Genomic DNA, 20,838 nt, shown 5'->3' with positions numbered 1-20,838 from the left:
GGGGCAGCTGGAGGAAAATGCACTGGCTGCTTGCTCTCCCTCCCCTTTCCTAGTAAGATCGGTGGAAAAGCTGGGCAAATGGTATTTTTTTTATGAATTGGTCTCCTTATGTTCTCTTGCATTGCACTGAGCACAGCCTGAGGACAGGTCTGATTCCTGCATAGATCTGTTTATCATGGGAATCAATAAGAAAGGGAACTTCTATTGCTTGTTTCCGTTTATAACATTTCCTTGCGGCCAGTCTCAGGAGCTGCACATTTAGCAATCCAGACAAGAAATATTACTGCTTAATTAGAAATGAAACAAACAGGGTATGCATGCATAGGTTAGCGGCTGGGTGCTGAGAGAATCGCCATTTGATTGTGCTGCTGAGGTAATTCTAACTGTCACATTCAGCTGTCAGAAGCGGGTAGCGGATATAGCCTTGGGGAACCTCCATAGGGAATGCAATACCTCGGATTAAAGCTAACTGGCCACAGTAGATCAATGCTGCTCCACAAGAAATACAGCTGCAAGCGCATTTATCCGAGTGAAAGTAACGAGTCTCCAATAGTCTGACGTGCCAGCTGAGGGTGATGACCATTTTCATTGATGATGGATATTACCAAATCAGCCACTCAACAATGAAGTGCTCCGATTTTTTTCGCGAGAACCCTGATGTTTCTATCACTGATAGGAGCCTCATGCAACTCTCAGGAGTATTAAACTAATAAAGCATCTGCTGGAATACCCAGTGAGCCACAACTTAGTTTAAGAAATGTCTGTCATGGCAGAATGACACTTCTCTTGTTCACTCTGTGCGGGCACAAAGTATCAGACTAGGTGCTACTGTACTATAAAAATATTACTAACAGGGCCCCACCGGGGTAGGTACTACACAAACGTAGTAACACAGAAAACCCCAGTCCCAATCAGCTTGCAATCTAAATAGACAAGTCGCAGGACAGGAGAAATGATGCACGGTTATCTCCATTTTACAGATGGGGAACTGCGAGATTAAGGTACTAGCCCTAGGTGGGATTTGAACCATCTCCCAGCTCCCAATCCAGAGGGGTAGCCACAAGATCACCCTTTCTCTAAAGTATCAGAGGGGTAGCCATGTTAGTCTGTATCCACAAAAACAACGAGCAGTACGGTGGCACCTTAAAGACTAACAGATTTATTTGGGCATAAGCTTTCGTGGGTAAAAAAACCCACTTCTTCAGATGCCTGGCGTGAAATTACAGATACAGGCATAAATCTTTCTCTAAAGAGCAGCCCCAAGAACTTAAATACGGTATTCCCCAAATCAGGGACAGCTTACCCTCCTGCGCTCACGTTGTGCCTCAGTCCTGACTCTCAGCTCCCACCTCTGTGAGGAAAGCAATTTAGTCCTTGGTCTCACTGCTGGGACGGCCAACTGGGATATGGACCCCTCTCTACAATCACTGGAATGAGGCCACTGAGCAGCTGTGCAATAGGTAACAACCTTCTACTACCAGCCTGGTCTGGTTTCAAACTACAGAAACCCAAATGTGAAAAAGAGCTCTACAGCCCTTCATCCAATCTGCTTGCAAGGCCAATTTTCGAAGGTCAAAAGATACAACTTTCAGTAGTTTTACTGATTAAACCTCCTCAAACGGCATCAGCATGACTCAGACCTGCAAGACTGCAGTCTAGTGGACAGAGCCCAAGACCAGGAGCCTGGAAAAGTGAATTCTATTCCCGGCTCTGCTGCTGACTCACTTGGGCCAAGTCATATGTGGCTTGAACCAACTCTCATTGAAGTCAACCGCAATCTTTCCACTGAATTCAATGGGAGCGGGAGCAAGCTTTATGCCTCTGGGCTTCAATTTGCCCATCTGTCAAAAGTTATCTGCTTTTATACAGGGTTTTCAGTTCTACAGAGGGAAAGTATTAATGGGGAGCGCAAACTAGGGAAGTTGACGGTGGTGGCGAAGCAAGAGGAGCCCTGCATATTCCCTCTTTTCATCGCCACACTGTTTTATTGCCACACAAAGTGGTTATTGCTGTATCATACCAGGGGAACCACGGGAAATCTTATTTTAAAGAGAGACATGACAGGAGAGGCACTTCATCTTATAGGGTGATTGAAATGTAATCCGAGTTCTGTTTATATACAAAGCACATGGAATATATTTCTTTGTTTAACATTTAAGCTGTACAATAGACTCATTGAGATGCCACATCTTGTTTCCAAAAGTGTCCCAAGGGAAAGTAGGCTGGGGAGTAGAGAGAATGAATCAGTCATACTTACTACTCAAATACATAAAGCATAATCTGTTCAAGCAAAGGGAATGCAAGATACAAATAAAGGCCCAGATCTCCCAGAATGCTCAATTACTGCGACACACAGAGTCGAAGGGAACTCATGGGATGATCAGCAACTCACAGGATCAGGCCTGCTGGTTGGCTATAGCAAATAAAAATATCCGGATCCATCTTAAGCTCGGGTCTCCCAAAAAACATCCCCTGCAGATAGGATGCATGGTGCTTGCTGGAATCATCGGACTTTCAGCAGCTGCACCAACTCACCTTTCTCTCAGGCCACATTATAATTTGACCCAAGAGGTTGAAAGTAGCTCCATGGATCCAGACTGCATCTCCCCCTTCCTGATTCCCATGGTGGCAGCAATCAGCCGCTTGCCACTCAATGACACCCTGTTGACTCAGGGTGCCCTTTGAACGCAGAGTCCTGATCCAAGGCTCTGGGACCTAAAGAGAAGTGCAATATGCAGCCAAAGCCCAGCTCTACAGATACCATGCATTGAATGGATTGGGAACTCTCAAAACTGATGGTTGGGCTGACCTGGCTGATCTAACAGTGCTGCCATGAACAGGAAGGAGTGCTACCTGGGCACTTTCGCTCCTGCAAGCTCTGAGGAATATTTAAAGTAATGACTTTTGTAGAGCTTCATTAAGACCCTGAAGGGCTTGTGGTTCATGCTTGGCTTAAGTGCTGGGGAAGGTGGGGGATGGGATAGTGCATGGAAAGGGTCTTATTTCAATGTGTCCCTAACAGACACAACACCCAAAGTTAGGCATGGGTTCGGAGTTTGATGCATACACAAGTCCCGTCACAAACTAGAGTGGCAGCCTGGAAGGAACTCAGCCCATCCCACGTTCTACCTCAATAGGCCCCTCCACTCATCCACATTTACAACTCCTTGCTCATGCATAATTCTGCCACAGGCCTGCTCTACACTAGGAAAGTTGCTACAAAAATTCCAACCAGTTTTAAAACCAGATGGAGCCATGGCTCAGGCCCGATCCAGGTCGCTGGAATCACTTTGAAGTAAACAAGTTACAAGACCACCTTGAAGTCAATGGGAGATGCTGAGCAGTGCTTGGCACTTCTGGAAGGGGGAACAAAAAATCAAGCCACTTATTTATGTGCCTAAATACAGAGTTCGGAACTCAACTCCAAGCTCCTATTTTTGCAAACTTTGGCACCAATCTAGGGGTAACCTAATTTATCCAAATATCAACTGGCTTTGTGAGCATGGGTAAAAAAAGATTGTACACATTTGCCTCAATTTGCCCATTTGTTAGATGGGTATAAAAACACACAATATTTCACAGAGTCCTGGGAGTTTTAATTATCCAATGTTGTAAATCACCTCTAGTATCTCAGATGAAAAGTGCTACAGAAATGCAAATTACTACTACAAAAGTTCTTTTAAATGGCTTGTTTCTCCAGATTCATATTATCTCTCCCCATATGATGTATGAGCAGCATGTAAAGTGATCTGTCGTGTTCGCTTCCCCTGCTGGTACTGAATGCAGCTCCATGGCTGCATTCACCTAACTATCCAAGCCCTGCTATTGAAATGACTGTTGTCAGCGTATAACTCATCTTACTTAAAAGATATCACCCATGCCTCATGCCTAACGTTTTCCAGGTTCGTACAAGACATGTAGTATAGGGAAGCGGCAATTTTAAGTGGCTGATTTACGCAGTAATATCATAGGATGGGTGTTTGGAGCTGAATCATAACACTTGTCACATTTATACTTCAATTCTGAGGGGGTTAAGTCCTTATTTTTTCACATTTGCTATGTTTTATATGAAACAAAAGGGCCTCTCTCCATTACAGCGGGGAGCGTTCCTACCAGTCGGGACAGACACCTGCTAGCTCTGCTCCAGCTAGCACTTGAAAAATAGCCCCGTGAACAGTGCCGCACGACCGGCAGCACAGGCTAGCTGCCCCAGCGCAAGCTCCTCCAGCCCCCTGGCTCAGTCCTCGTCCAGCACCCTGGGCCAACGTCTATTTTTAGAGTGCTAGGTCGAGCAGAGCTAGCGCATTTCTTTCTGCCCAGGCCGGGAGGCACACTGCAGCGTACAAGTCCCCAAAGATACAAAGGATTTGCCACACCAAATCAAAGCCATGGTCCCACAAGTATGGATTCCATCAGAAGCCCTTAGCTGCTGGTTCCAGGAACCCAGAGTCAGCCTGTAAGTTACAGCTGAACACAGTCGCCCTTTACTATATGGCCCCAAATTGATGAGCATTGTTTCCTCCCTCTGCTGTCCTCAGTATCATCCCGGGAGGGCGAGGAGGTGAGAATTCCCCTACTTCCAGCCTTTGACTGCTCTGCATTGTAGCTACCATCTTTTTAGTGACAGAACAGACCCTCCATCCCTTCAGTAGCCATCCAGGTCACTCCTTAAAAGGAAGTGTTGACTTCTACTAGCCTGAGCCAGGGACCGGGATCAGGACTCCTGGATTCTATTCCCAGCTCCACCGGTAAATCACATGCCCTTGCACAAGTGGCTTTATCTCTTCATGCCTCAGCTTCCCTACCAGTGAAATGAAGATAATGCCTCTGGGGTGTTTTAGGCTTGATTCATTAGTGTCTGCAAAGTGCTTGGAGAGCCTTGAGGATGCTCTAGATATAAAAAGTATTATTATTAAACAGCAAAATTTGTAACTTCCTTGCTCCAGTGAATAAAGTAATGTCTAAGTTTTTATCAGTTTCTTTATTTAAACACACTTTCCCATGCTCCACTCTCTCTGTTGGTTACATAGCATAAGTATGGTCTAACTTAGTTTCTTGAATTATGTGGGTGTTTTATTATGCAACATTTAGACTACAGTAGCATGTAGAGGCATAGATAGGTCAAAGATTAAATGCTCTAGAAACCAAGGTGTATGCAGGAGGAAACCAGTTATACTAATTTGCTCTTTATTATTTATATTACATCTAAAAGACCCAGAGATCTGTGCCCCATTCTGCTAGGTACTGTATTGTACAAACATAGTCCACGTCCCAAAGAGCTTCCTATATAAATAGGAAAGATAGACCAGGGTCAGAGAATGAAAATATTAGTATCCCCAAAACAGAGCACATATAGATCAACTGATTCACTCCATGGCACAGCCAGAAACTGAACCAAGATGTCCTGAGTCCCAGCCCAGCCCCTAACCACAAGAGCATCCTTTCCTGTCTCGATTTAGACTGAGTGTGTTTTACCAAGGTAGCACTTCACTATTTCAGTTTCTTTCAACTCACAGAGAGTAGTAACAAGTCACCTGCAATGTTGAGAGAAACCAGACTACTTAGGAAAATAAATGGACTTTTTTCCTTAGGCGATCAAAGCTTTAAATAAAACATCTAATTGTCATTCCATATTCATGAAGCGGGGTCTCAGTGAGAGTACACCTGTTGGGGGATGCGCATGCTTTGTTTTCCGGTGGGAATAATTGGTGTTCTGAATAACAGACAATTTGTTTGTTAGAAACATGTTTCATCCTTTTTTAAAATATGAAAACATTCATATTTATGAACACCTCTGTCACTACCATATGTTGTGCTCTATCCCCATATATGAAACAAACTGCCTTTAATTTTTATAGCTATACAAAAAATGAGGAACATCTTAGTAGAACAATTAGATAATAAAAAAAGATCATTTCCCCCCATAGTACGAGTATTTACAGGGATCTTTTCCCCCACAAGAAATATATTTAATGGACCATTTATTTAAATTTATTTGCAGACATGCAGTGGGGCTGATAATAGACTATTAGGCATATTCTATTTACAATAAGTGAGTGAATTTAATGTTGTGTACAGTGTTGCCAGCCCCAAGCATTAAAAAAAAAATCATGAATCAGACTCCCAAAGTCAGGAAATTAACTTAAAAATAATAAGTCGGAGTTCTTTTTATTTGCCTTCTGCTTTTTGAGCGTTAAGAGTGCACTCTGTCACATTTTCATACTTTTCTCCGTAATCACGAGAGCTAGAAACTTACTTTTTTTTTTTAAATTAAATCTGATGTGTGTCACATGACTCCCTAGGCTTGGAAAAGCACCTAATATCACCAGACGCACACCAAGAGCTGGCAAAAATTGGCTGTGGTGGTGGTGGGGTCAAGAGAGAGAGAGCACACATGCCAGAGTGGGTATAGTCACTGTCGCCCCCTACTGGATGGAATTATCACTTGACATGAAGGTCAATCATTTTACCTAACTTTGGGACATGAAATTGTCTTATCTTCAAATAACTGTACAAACAGTAATGCTCACAACCGCACCCCATTTCCCGCCATCCCCTGTGAGGAGGGTGTTATTGCCATGTTCATTTTACAGATGGGAAAACAGAAATAGGCTCAGTGATTTTCCCAGGTCACTCAGAGAACTGGGCAGATCCGCAAGCATTCCTATCTCCCAGCATGAGAATTCTCAGGCCACAGATTCATGTCTTGATCTCACATACTCATGAGAACTGTAGATACCATATGTACACAAGTAGAAGGTACCACCACTTGTGGTTTCTAACAATCCTATTCTGTGGAGTTTCTTTTTCTGCTGTATAAGCAAAATCAATTCAGATTTACAAGCATGTGGGGGCGTGACACGGGGAGAACTCACTGCCTGCAGTACTCTGGACAGAAAAGTCACTCTTTGGATTTAGTTGGAGCTGTCCTTTACATCTTTAGATAAAAGGCTCCAGACCATAAACTGGAAAGTCACTGTATTCAATCCCATGGCCTAGTCGCTCTAGTGATTGCTGCATTCACAATCTGAATCAATTTAGGATCAGCTATTTCAAATCTGTCAGCTCTTATTAATGTAGCTCACACAGCCCTACCAAGCCAAGATAAAACAGCAATTTGATTAGCATGTGCACACGCATTGTGTGTATGCATAATACCCTATCCAAGTCTCATTGCTTTAGTAAAGATTAATAGATCACAGCAAGAACTTATGGGGGTGAGAGGAAGAGAAGACAGGTCCAATTCTCAAAGATTCTAATAATAACGTGACACAGAGAATGCCAAGTAACACAATCAAAATATGTGCTGGTTGCAAATGTATTAGTCTGATTATAAAGTATTGTGATAGAGATAGGGCCCCATATGCACATACCTCAGTAATATCCATACTATGCACATACATACATATTAGTTTTCTCTTGCATATAGATTTTCCACAGAGCAAAATCTGAAGTCTGTTTCTGGAACATCACAAACCCGTTCTCTATGGGGCAACTCCTGCTTTTGCTATTACTACCAAGAATACTTGATGAGGTATATATTCAAAGCGCCATACAGATATTACTTACTGAAAAGAGTTATGGTTTTCAAAAGGAAAACCTCAAGAAGGGGCAAAAAATAACACCCCATCCACAGAGTTTTTGATCAGCCAATGAAAATTAGTTAAAATGATTTAATGCTTTTAACTTGTGTTTCAGCATGAGGGTAGATTTGGGGGTGGAGTTCATTGGACTCCAGAAAATTCTCTCTCCAGTCAGTGCAATTCAATATTGTATAGGATACAAGCTTATCATCTGTAGCATTTATAAAGCCAAGCCTTTGACATTTAAACAAATCTTTTGGATTAGACTCTACCAAATTCCCAGGAGGGGACAATGGGAAACCATATGCATGTAGCATTGGCCAGCTGCCAGAGTTAGACACAGAGCTTACGCACAGGAGTGGGAACTAGGGCTGGGATTTGAGATATCTTTATTTTAGTTCTCACTCTGCCACTGACCTGCTGGGCGATGTTAGGTAAATCACTTCACCTTTCTGTGCCTCTTTTCCCCTCTGTAAAATGGTTCTAATGATACTTATTACCTTTCTGCAAAGTGCTCTGAGATCAGATAAAAAGTGTTACAGAAAAGCTAGGTATATGGAGTTGTTTTTCATTTCAAGGCTGCCTACATTACCTCTTAACCTAAGGTAAGCAATGCCCATGACAGACAGCATACAATGGCCAGGAGAGGATCTGGACCCATCGTACACAGCAGATAAATAATTAATCATGCGTCATTGTTTAATATTGAATATAAACAAAACAATCGAAGAGTTAACAGTTTAAGAAGCGAGATCACTGCAGCCAGCCCCACATTCCTAAATATTATTTTAAATTTGCAAAATGCCACCTCAGTAAATAATCAAACTCTGCTGCTGCATCTCAGAAATTGCTACCTGCGGCTAATACTCCAATTTTAAATGCGTCCTCAAGTCAATTTTTGTAAATTCCGCATTAAATATTGATCCACCCTGGAGAGGTCTATCTAATATGGTACGTTTCGCATAGATGTGTTAAATTCAAATAGGAATAGGTAAGCCTGGAAGCTCGTCTACATACAATCAGAAATGAAAATGATCTTGCTGGTGACAAAGAAGCCTGCATCAGCTAAACTTCTTTCCCATCCAGGTAACGTGGAGGCAAGGAAGGGTTCTCTAATTTTGGTGGGTGGACTGGACATTACACAAAGGAAGAGCTGAGTGGTCACTGTCCCAGGATCTCTCTGACAAAAGAGTGCATAGCTTCTGGGCCACAATTCAAAAATCATTCAGACAGGCTGAGTACCTGTATCAGTTGACATCAGAGTTCCAGAGGGCTTCACATATGAATAAGGGAGCATCTGAACCTCATAATCTGAAGAGGCCCCAGAGGGCCCTGTTTCTCTTGTGGGACACAATATCTAGACCCTGCACTGCCAACGTTAGAATCAGAAATAGGCCTGAACTAGAAGCTGAAATAACCCCTCCTCCCCTATTTGGAGATGGGGATGAGAGAGAACCGCAGCAAGTATCAAATTCAAGCCCCTGCTTCCAAATCCACCTCTACAGGTTTATTTTCAAGCACAGATGGGCCATGTCCCAGAGATGGTTCAGATGCACTTTTAGGGCTGAGATTTTGGCACCAGCAAACCTTACCCTGCTCACCCTCAAATCCTAATTCCAATCCTCAGCGTGAATTTAGTCTGGATCCAAATGCAAATGCTACATCTCAGACCATCAGCTGGTGAAAACAGTGTTTGAATTTTTCTGGGAAAGAGATGGAGAACCACAGAAATAACAAACTTTCATGGAAATAAAACAGGAGGGCATCCTGCCCCAGTAGCCTTCTTTGAAAATCCAGCTTGTTTGGTACAATCTGATGACTCTCAAAGGCAACAATCGTGGAAGCACTTGAGAGCTGGGGATAGTTTCTGCTATGCAGGAAGGGCCATTCCTCCCATCTCAAGTAAAACTCTTTCACTATTGAGAATACATGAGGGGATGTTATTTTAAATACACATTCGCTTGAAAAGTTTTTTAAACCGTTCTCTTAAGCAATCACAAGAGAACACCACTGACTGCTATCACTGCAACAGTGAGAGTGGAGGGAAACCCCGCTGCATTACAGCCTATGCGCCAAACACTGGGGTAAATAAAAACTCTCTTCCCCTTCCAAGCTCCCTTCCTCCCTGCATCCTGCCTCCCCAGCTCATTCTCTCTCCACCCCCCTACCCTTTCCATCCCGCCAGCATTTCTCCCTTCCTTTCCTCTCTACTCCCTTATGGTGATGAGGAAGGGGGAGAGGTCTAAAACAGCCCCTTATATATTTCCCTTCTCAATCCACATAGGGGAGGGGTGGGAGAAAGAGGGCTTCCAGGTCAGTCAATGCACTAGCTCACAGTACTGTTCCTCGTCTCTGCTCTGCCTCCCGGCAGCCACACTCTGCGCAGCCCCAGCACATCTCCACACGCTCTGGGACTTGCCCAAATAACAACTCCTCCTCCCCTTGGGTTCCACTGACTCACCCCTCCCTCCGTGCCATTTTCTTAGACCCCAAAACCTGCCCACATTTCATTTCCTCTCTCCCCTCCATGCAGCCCCTTATTTACCCAGCATGATTCTCCAAACTCTAGGGACGCCAGGGCCTCCAGGCCAGCTCTTCTCTGCAGTGCTGAGTTCAGTGATCCCCAAAGCAGCTCATGTGGCTGCTTTATACCCTCCCACTTGAGTTAGGGGCAAAGAATTAGCTGGAAGCTGGTTCCTTGCCTGCCTCAAGCCAGCTACATGCACAGCTGCAGCTACCTGCCTTGATGTGCACATGTGTAGTGCATTGCCCCAGCCATTACAGCAGCCCCAGTTTAAGGAATCCCTGTTTAGCTGCACTGTCCAGTGTATTTTTGGTCACACACACCCTGCCCTGAATTTTACACAGCAGCCCCCACAATCAATTTAAAGACATCTTAACTCCCCATGAAACTCCTCCTGATCAGAATACTGATCCCTGGTGCATTTGGAGCAACAGAAATGAGAAGGCTGAAGGTGAATTGGAAAAATGCCCATTGTTTTTCCATCTTGTGAAATGTAATTAGTTTTCCTAAAGTAATAATGATGATGATGAAAACACTGTACAGGAGCTGGAACAGACAGGGGGGTCACTGCAGGCAAATGGAGAAAATTAATATGTACTTACTTTACTGCCTCATTATACACTTCATTCCTTACCAAATCCAGAAGGAAAATAAAGCAGGAACCTACCAGGCCAGAGGGCAAACACAGTGACAAACATCAGGCCTGATCCTACAATGTAATGGATGAGGGAGGAGACGTATGCCCTCACAGACCCCACTGACTTAGCGTAGGGGTCTGCCTGCATGCCCCATATTGAAGGGTTAAGGGTGGGGCCAACAAACAGCTCCCTCCATTGTGCATCCCATTGTCAGTCTTTGGTTTCAGGGACTTTACAAGATGGCACACATTGTCCCCCCCACCAATTCAGGGCAATATTTTCCTGCTGTTATCCTGTGAGCCAGCCCACATTGGTACAACATAAATCGAAGTAGAAAGTGTGTATGTGCAGGTTGGAAACACCTTGACTTCCTGGAAATGTTGGCTTGAATCCACGCACACTGACTCAGCCCTTCATCCTTCTGAGGTACATAACCTCAGTTCCATGCATTTTACAGTGTGAGATGTGAGGGACTTTTTCCTAAGACCTAAAAACCAAAGCCCTTGCAGAGAGATTAATGATCCTATGGCAATTTCTGTAACAGGAAGGGTTTCAGCTGGTGGCTTTGGCTAAAATTTCCCCTCCACACACTGTTGTGCAGTGCACTGACTAGCACATTACACCCCAGATGTGGCTGCATTTTACTTTTACTGTATGTATTTATGCCCTGATCTTGCCCTGGGATTTGTGCAGAGGTCCCCACGAATTTCATTGGGACTCTGTACAGGTACAGGGATCTGTCCAAATGAATTCGCTTATAGGACTGGAGACATAGTTTGCAATGTTGTTTGAGATTCTCCACAATGAAAGGAGACTGAATATAGGTTGTTTTATATGAGTAAGGAAAAGGATCTGATGCAGAGATAGGGCAAAAACAGGGTCATTTGGGGTTTGTTAATCAATCCCCAAGGTCAGCTGTGATCTGGAAAAGAAAGGTTTCCATTATATTTAAACCCACAAAGTTTGAGGCAGACAGCTTAAGGTCTGATTCACCTGTAACTATTAAAACTACAGGGCCTAAGTCAAAACTCTTGATTAAATCCCCCACAAACTTTGGAAGAGCTTGGATCCAGATCTGGATGTTGCAGCTAACACATATAGCTATAGACATACCAGACATTTTATTTTACAGTACCATAAAATTTCCTGTCTATAGAGCCTTCCATTTGGGGATTGTGAGGCTTAACTGAGTCTCACAACATCCCTGTGAAAGGGGGATGTTTTACACATAGGGAAACTGAGGCACAGAGAAGCTAAGTAATTTGTCCAAGGTCATGCAAGTAGCAGAACCAGAATCCAGATCCTCAGACTCCCAAATCTGTTCTTCAGCTACAAGACTCCCTTTCCCCTCCATCACTAATAAGAAAATATGAACTCAGAGCCTTTCTTTACATGAAAGGGTACTGGAGATGTGATGATAAATTCGGGAAACAAGGTTTTTTATTTTATAGGATACTTGGATCTAACTAGATTTGTCCAAAAGGTTTATCCCATAAAATGAGACCAGCAAATATTCTCCCTTTCCCCCACAGTCCATATGGCTTTTGCCATTCATTTGTGCGTCACTGATTCCTAGCAGAGAGAGAGCTGAAGGTCAACAGGGTGAATTCCCTTTGCTGCAACACATTTCTGTGAGATGGAATCAATATCCATAAGATCAGCAGCAGCACCATCCACACTGACCAGGGGGAGAGCTTGGAAACGAGTGGAGCCTGCGCAGAGTCAAAGGGGAAAAAAACTTTAGAGAGAAATAGTGTTACCAAAAAAAAATCACCATCTGTGATCCGTTCCGTTGCTGCTGCCTTTTTAAAATGTCTTTTTCTATTTATTCTGGAATGGAGGGGGAAAATGAGCAACACTGGAGTTATTTTTGTATGTTTTATATGCTATTATGGGAGACTCAGAGGAAGAGACTGGGGCCAGACAATGGTGTCTGAGACAACAAGAAGGAATAATGTATAGCAGGATGGAAGGGAAGTCAGAGCTGGGGAACAGAGGTTACTTCCTGTACTAGCACCAAAGCCCCCCTCGTTCTATAGGGTTAAATTCTCTCCTCCGCTACATGCATGTGTCACTGAACTCAGTAATGCAGCATCAGTTGCTGCATACAGAGATGAGGCACAGGTAACTGGGAGTCACAGGCACGCTCGGAGCCCAATGTCGTCACTGGGAGTATGTCTGTTGAGGTCAGTAGGCTTTAGATCAGGCACCACGTGACTCTACACAGACATCACCTCCAAAGGGGTGGATCTGATGACACAGATCACTCCTGTTTTGTGATGTCAGCAGAACACTAAATGTATAAGGCCTGATCCTTTCAGGTTCCAAATGCCCCCGCACTCTCACTAGCAGCAGTGGCAGAAATGGGAAAGGGTGCGGAGAAGGGCAACAAAATAAAGTAATGGACAGTCTTCTGTCTGAGGAGAGAGTTAAAAGATCAGGGCAATTTAGTTTAGACAGCAAACGAAGAAGTGGTATATAAAATCATGAATGGTATAAAGTCCCTCTTTTTATAGCTTGGTTTCCAAATAGTGAGGGTTTTGGCATAAGTGCTCAGCTCTTACACTTAGTATTCAAAAGATTAGTCTTGCTTGTGAGTCCAGAGCAGTTCTCAGGTACAACACAATTATTTTTCCCCTTTGTCATTGAGGATTTATATACCTAGACATTTTTCCTCCAAAGCCTCCTCTCTAGATCAGCACATTTCTCCCGCAGTTCTTTCTCCCTCGGCAGCAAGAATGTGAGTACTTTGTTCCGTACTATGCCTCTGTCTTCTTCTTCCCTCAGCCGCTGCTCCATGTGGTTGCTTCTGGTTTCAAGTCTTGTTACCACCTCCATCATGTAGCTGAGGGTGCCCTCTATTTTACAGATCACCCTTGTGACCTCTTGCTTGAAATCCTTCATGTCCCTCTGCACGTTTTTCAGTTCTTGCCGCAGTTTTTCCATGTCTGATGCATGTTGGCTGCACATGGCCGATGCCAGCGTCGAGAGGAGGCATCTGGCTTGAGGATTATTTGTCTCCATTTTTTTACTCGTCAGCATGTCCAGGGTCATCGGAATAGTCTCTTCTTTACACAGTGCCATTGTGCTCGTCTCAAAGAATGAGTGGAACTGGTTCGCCATGTGAAGTAGCAGGGTGAAAAGCAGTTGTGATTCAGTGGTACCAGGAGTGAGTCCCTCAAGCTGACGTGTCCTCCATCAAATTCCCAGAAGTCCTCCTCTCAGGACAATGGTGGAGGACAGATGGACCAAGGCATGGGATTGTGACCTCAGGAGTAACTCAGCCAATTGTAACACTGGTGGCATTAGTTCATTTACATACTGCAGGCCTGTTGAGCAAAACACTGTTAAACTGGGAGCCAGAGTCTGGTGTCAGACATGTACACCGGTTTAAATCTAAATTAGTGGAGTTATTCTTGATTGTGCTCAAATCAGAATCCTGCCTTGTTTCTTTAAAGCACCATATTCCCCTATGATGCTATATATACATTATCAGAGAATCACAGAAGTTACAGGCAGAATACACCTATTAGGTCCTGCAGGCCACCTCCCCACTAGTGCAGGATTGTTCTCTACAGAACCTTTTCTAGTATTTTGCCCAATTTAGTTTTAAAACACCCCAAGCAACACTGCTTCCCTAAGGATTATTTCACAGCCTAATACATCTCACTGCCAGAAATTTCCTGATACTGAGTCTAAATGTTCTTTTCTTAGTTTCATCCCATTAGGCCTAGTTATACCCCAGTGTATCACACTAAGCTATTCCTCTGTCTCATTGGTGACAAGAATAATAATAATGCTGAATTTTGCTTCTGCTTGAAAAGTCTAATCCCACAGCGATCCCCATTAAATTTAGCCCTCTTGTTACCGCATGGTTCCGAAATACATTAGAACCTCAGTTTTGCATAAGACTTGGGTGACACCAAAAGCTTTGGTAAGCTCAAGAGAAGGTATAGTAACCTAATCTCAGATGAAAGGGACACAAAGGCATTTGGGAATGAAATGGCATTTCCTCAAATCAGAGTTCATAAAATAGGGGTTTCACCTGTATAACCTCTGAGAACATACGCATTGTGGAAGAGAACATAATAACAATGCCTAGCCATTCACGTCTTTAAAACCCAGTGACAACAGCAACTAAATGAAGACCCCAGTTCTGCAAAGGGATCTGCATGGGCCATGGGAACAACAGACTGGATTAGACCTGATACCTATCTACCCGTTATCCTGTCTCTAACAGTGGCCAGTACCAAACACTTCAGTAGGCAGATGTTGGGTAATCTGCCCACCCCGCCCCCCTCCCCCCACATACACATTAGAACTCCTCCTGAGCCACCCTATGGGTCAACCCTTATTCCTCCTTCACCTCCTATTGTTGTCAACAAGACTCCATACGGGAGCAAAGATCCTCTTGTATGGACTGGGACCTAGAAGAAAGTTCTGATTACATCAGCACCATGAAATACAATAATGGTATTAACACCACAGAGCTCTTACAGGGCCTGATCCAAAGCCCACTAAAGTCTCTGAAAAGATTCCCATTGATTTCAACAGGCTTTGGATTAGGCCCATATATAGCACTCTACATCTTCCAAGTCCTCTGCAAATAGTAACTAATATTATTTTTAATGATTAGTTTCATACGACAGGATTTGTGCGGGTATATTTGGCACTGAGCCAACCTTAACTATTTGTAAACCATGTGGGCTTTTGGTTTTGGTTTATTAAGATCCTAAATATAGTTCTCTGGTGACATCAGTGCCGAAAGAACACTTTTTTTTCCTCCATAGATCAAAGGTGGACTTTTGTTCTCTCCATTGGGAAGAGTGATTATGCTGTAGCTCTGTCTATTTAATTTAATTTTGATTGATCCTTCAACACTCTAAGGGGAAAGTGAAGGTAGAACTCATGCCCTGGAAAACACAACTGTGCAATCAAACTTTAAAAATACACATTCACTCGTCCTAAAAATATCTTGGGCCTAGTCCTTGTTTTGATCAAGAGGGGGAAAAGGAGGGTATTGAAAGAACCTTAAGTAGGAAGAGCTAAATATAGTTAGGGGAGGAAAGGGGAAAGCCCAAGATGCCTTTCTTCCAGATAAAACCTTGAGAACATTCAAGTAACCTCATTTGTGCCTGTACTCACCGCTTTTAAGAGGCTGTAACCCCATACACTGTCAGTTTCCATGAGAATGGTGACAGCATGGCTAAGTAATTAAAGCTGCAGTATCATACTAGGGCTCCAGGGTTTACCATCATCTGATGAAGGACCAGGTTGCTTTCAAACCCAAAAACAACAACTAAACAAAATAATTTCTATCTGTTAGTGTTCAGAGAAACAGCCTGGAAATCATGTGAACTGTACAAGCATTCAATGTGCCAGGGCAAAGAAAAGAAATACCATTTGGTAGAGACAGTACTTCTGCGTGGTGTGTTTGGGGTTCAATAATTCCTGCCTGCCCCCTACAGCCTTACAAATGTAAAAAATAATAATAACGATGACATTCCTGTGGTGTGTCTATTCATTCCCACTGACTGCAGAGGCACCTGCTGGTAAGTGAAGAAAGTGCACAGTCTTCATTCTCTTTGGGGGATATAAATAATAATTAATAAAAAGGGGACCATATTCATAATACCCACCCTGTTCACAGGGATGTTGTGTGGAATTTATGAATGAATGTAAAGTGCTTAGAGTGCCTTGGATGGAAGGGCTACAAAGGAAGAGAATGGAGGAAGAATGGTCTTGTGGGTAAGCTAATAATTGTGAGACTAGAGATGTAGATTCTCTTTGACACAGATTTCCTGTGCGATCTTGGGCAAGTAATTGAATCTCTATGCCTCAGTTTCCCCTCCTAAAATAGAGATACTACTTCCCCACTTCACAGGGTGTAAGAATAATTTCAATAGAGTTTAGGAGGAGTTCAGATATTATGGCTTTTCTAAATGCCATAAAAATGTCTATAAAGCATGCAAAGTGTTGTTGTTATAAAATCAATACACAACAACTCCAGCACATCTGCTGTGTGAATGGGGAAATGCTAGATTCTGCAACACAACTCCACACTCTCCCACAGGATTTTCAAGGAATCAAAAATTAACATAAAATGTATCATCATTTATATTTGGCTTCCTTGCAATATCACCCCTGCTTCATTACTCCCTGCCTAGAGGAGTAGGAGTGTGTACTGATATGGATATTTCTATACAGAAGAGAGAGACATAGGGAAGTCAGTCCAGTGGTTAGTGAAAATGAATGGGTGTCGGGATGTCTGGGTTCTACTTCCATTTCTGCCACTGACTCATGTGACACTGGACAAGTCATTTCATTCCACTGTGCCTCAGTTTATACATCTGTAAAATAGGAACACATACCTCCAACAGGTGATTTCAGGCTTTTCTAAAGTACTTTGAGAACCTTGGTTGAAAGATGAACATTGGCTTCAATACAGTTATCCCTTATTAAGTAAATCAGAGGAGAATCAGATTCATACTCGGACTACCAACATCCTCAGTTCCCCGAGTATCCACAGAGACCCAAGCACTTTGAACATTATAGGATACACTGGTTGGGTGAAGAAGAACTCACAGAACAGGATCAAATATATATAACATGATCCGATACGTGATGGTGGGGGGAAATGTTCGTTATAGGATCTAATGTATATGGGACGCAAAAGTACCAAAGGGGGAGGTAATTTTGGCACAACTATCTCTACTAAGGTCACTGGAAAGTTCATTGAACCTTTCTGAAAAGCATATTTCTGAATTTTGAATTTATAATCAAACTAGGAAAGTTTCATATGGGTTGAGGGCTTGGCTACAAATATTTCACATACCTCTACCAGTGGTACTTCCAGCCCTACGTTTCTATGATGGAGTTCCAATAAAAATACAGTTGGTGGGAAACAATTCCTTTTATTTTTTAACCCCCAAATACTGTATATATGCCTAGAATAATATGAAACTCATGCATAATACCCAGATTCAAACCCCATTTCCTAACCACTCACATCAAATTTTCATTACAGATTACTGCCCTGTAGTGGAACAGAGGGCAGCTTTATTAGAAGACACAGCACAGCAGTCTAGCAACAGAAGAATGTGCCAGTTGACAGTTACAGATATTCCTCTGTGAGATATGGCAGAATGGTGGAAATGAAACAGATTATATAAAAAATATAATTCAGAGCAAGTTCTAGTAAAGAGTCAAAGAACCATATAATTCAACATTTATATAGACAAGGTTTCAAGGGAACTCTTAAAAAAGAAACTGGAGGTAATGTGAAGAAACTCTGGCTTGATTTTTTTTTTTTTAAATCAGTACACTGGTTTGTACCATTTATACCCTCCAGCAAAACAGTGCAGGAAATGTCCCTGGCTTTTATTGCCCTGGTTTGATTGCTGTTGCTTACTTCCCCCGCCCTCTCCCATTTCGCTTTTGCGTTGCACTCCTCTTGACATGAGGGCAGATGACACATTTTGTAATTACTCTTGTCACCAATGCAATAATGCATTTTTATGCTCGTTAAGGATGGGGCATTATCTTCCCCAAATGTGTCCACGTGTAATTCCCCCACCCATCCTAGCAGCTATGTGCTGTGCTACAAAAAGAACTTAAAAAGAATAGAGAAGACGACAATCCTTTTTCTCTGTGATTAATTAAGGCTGAAATGGAACCCCAAGGCACAGAACAGTAAAAATACCTGTATAATTTCCAAGGTGTTGCAGCTGCGACAATGTTCCGCAGCCCCGTGACTTTCCCCCAGTGTCATTTGTCATAATTTGACACTGATAAAGAGCTTCTCCAGCGCTGTGTCTTTGCAAGGCAGCGAACATATCCATATCAAAGCCTCTTGTATCTTCCTTTTAGAAACAATCTGCTGCATTTTTCTGGCCTAGTTTCCTTTCAGATCTCAAACATGTGTCCGTCCCCCCCACACACACACTCCCTTTGGACTGCCCCCCTCCCTCTCTTATCCCTTGTTCTAGAGCTCTGACGCTCCTCTAGAGACTAATGATTAAATATTCTTTGGGAAAATGGTAAGGGGTCATTCAGGCTCCACATTCCTCAGTATTACAACTTTTAAAACTCAGATTAATATAATCCATCAACCACAAACAAACCCCTGCTAGCATTTTAATTAAAATACATAGGATGTCTTTGTGGGACCAACAGTGTGCCGCACTCTGCTCTAAATTAAGCCAGTGTAAATCCAGCATAATTTCACTAAAATCAAAAGAATTACTCTGGATTTACACCAGTGGAATAGGGCAGAGTCTGGGCTAAGGAGTGTTCTGTAAATTTCATTTTCTCTGCTCTACTCCAGATAGTACAGGAAGGAGTCATTGAACTAACTCCAGACAAAGGTCTGAGCAGAACAATTTTGTGGCCCTTACTAGCCTGGAGCTGCCGGAATATTACTCTGAGTAACATAAAGCTAAACTTTTTTGTAGCACAGCGGAAGACAATGTCTGCCTGTTGAGATGTCAACATGAATTATGTGGACTTAAAAAAGAATCACGTCCTTCCAGAGTTACTTAACTTGCAGGCCACTGGATTACTGCTTCCAGAAATCGGTACTTTACAGCTCCAGCCATTTCCACTCACCTCATCTGGGAAACATAAGATGCAGAGTACTCATGTGATGAGTAATGAAGCACTGGAAATTTCTGGCCAAGCAGAAACGTTAATGCACATGATCCGTTATTAGAAAGGGTTATTGATAACAGGGAGATCCTTACACAGCACAGAAGAGTAAGATTTCTTTGATAGTCAATAATTATTATTCAGTCCCCAGACTCCGAAGTTGTCTGTCTATCTACTTCACACAGAAGAGAGGGGAAAGACGTTCTTGTGGCCAAAGCACAGGGTGGGGTGTCATGAGGTTAAGGTTCTATTCCCAGCTTTGCTGTATTCCTTGGCATAGTCCTCCTTCGTGCCTCAACTTCCCCATCTATAAAATGGGGATAATAATACTTCCTTACTTACTATGAAGACTCATTCTCATTCAGTATTCCATAGCTTTTAAAGCACTTTAAGATCTTAAGATGGAAGGTGCTACAGAAGTGCAGAGTATTATAATTAAAGCTGCAGATGTAATTGGGAAAATGACTATGTGAAAATGGCAACTCCTTATTTCCCATATCTGCTCCCTGCATGTCCTCAAGTCACAACACTTAATTTACTAACAAAACAAGCACTTACCCCAAAGCGTTGCAGAGCTAATGCAGATAGGGGGAAATGAACTGGCATCTTTGCTGCCTAGTGCATCAACAATGTAGTCATGGAAGCTAGGAAACTTTCTGCATCTTTTGATTTGCAAACTGAGTAAATTTGATGTGGAAGATGGTGAGAGAGAATAAACAGGGAAGTCCATAATGCTGTTTTTACAGAAACACTTTCCTGTTTACAATGGCACTTTAACAAGGGCTTAATTAACAGCATTTTCTTGTTTTTGAAAAATACAGACAGGGCAGATAAAATTACCAATTAATCAGCATCAAATCACAAATGTAGCCTCAGTATTCCCCAGCCATATGGTAAGCTCAATGTGCTTCCAAAAGAGCAGGGACATCTACAAAGGCTTTATTACAAGGTATCAGATTAAAGAACCCCCTGATTATATGGAGATCAGAAAGAAAATGGCCTCATTTTGGAGCATTTGGGGGTCAAGGAACACCAAAAGGATGTTGAGAGCCAGTTGACTTTGTGAGAAATGAGCATCACTACCAGTCAATATCATCATGGACAAACTTTAACTATGATCGTAAGTCAACTCTGAACAGGACTGGACCCACAACCCTTGAATCTACCTGTCTGGCTCAAAGACAGAGCATCTGTTTCCATCGTTCTATAAATAAATTCCCCATACTTCTAATTAAATCTCCCACCGGGCTGAACTGTGTGTCCAGCAATTAAACATATCTGAGATGAAACCTCAGCCAGCCATGTAAAATCAGAGGATTCTCCCCATTTCCACTATGACTGTACAGCTCCAGTGACCACAAAGAGCATCTGTGGATGGTACTAGAGGTCCATCAATAAATATTAAGTGACCATATGCAGCTGCTGATGGTAGTAATCTGTAAGAGGT

The 20,838-nt window shown here is 42.8% G+C and overlaps 2 protein-coding genes across 2 annotated transcripts in view; both read right to left on the bottom strand.

Moving 5' to 3' along the window:
- LOC125623739 (uncharacterized) overlaps positions 1 to 18,699 on the bottom strand; it is an 87,465-nt gene extending 68,766 nt beyond the window's left edge. The window contains exon 1 of the mRNA XM_048823554.2: positions 18,448 to 18,699. Within this exon, the coding sequence (XP_048679511.2) occupies positions 18,448 to 18,586 (139 nt within the window). The 5' untranslated portion in view covers positions 18,587 to 18,699. The remainder of the gene's footprint in view (positions 1 to 18,447) is intronic.
- Positions 13,018 to 14,064, bottom strand: CCDC182 (coiled-coil domain containing 182). Its single transcript, XM_048823555.2, has one exon. The coding sequence runs from the start codon at positions 13,866 to 13,868 to the stop codon at positions 13,407 to 13,409; it is 462 nt and encodes a 153-aa protein (XP_048679512.2). The 5' UTR covers positions 13,869 to 14,064; the 3' UTR covers positions 13,018 to 13,406.
- Positions 18,700 to 20,838: the final 2,139 nt, after the last annotated feature.

This window comes from Caretta caretta, chromosome 17 (genome assembly GCF_965140235.1).
Source record: "Caretta caretta isolate rCarCar2 chromosome 17, rCarCar1.hap1, whole genome shotgun sequence".
Taxonomy (NCBI): domain Eukaryota; kingdom Metazoa; phylum Chordata; order Testudines; family Cheloniidae; genus Caretta; species Caretta caretta.
This window is presented reverse-complemented; position numbering and strand designations above follow the sequence as displayed.

Excerpts from the sequence above, each read along its gene's own strand:
- CCDC182 (XM_048823555.2), bottom strand. The coding sequence starts at position 13,868 with ATGGCGAACCAGTTCCACTCATTCTTTGAGACGAGCACAATGGCACTG.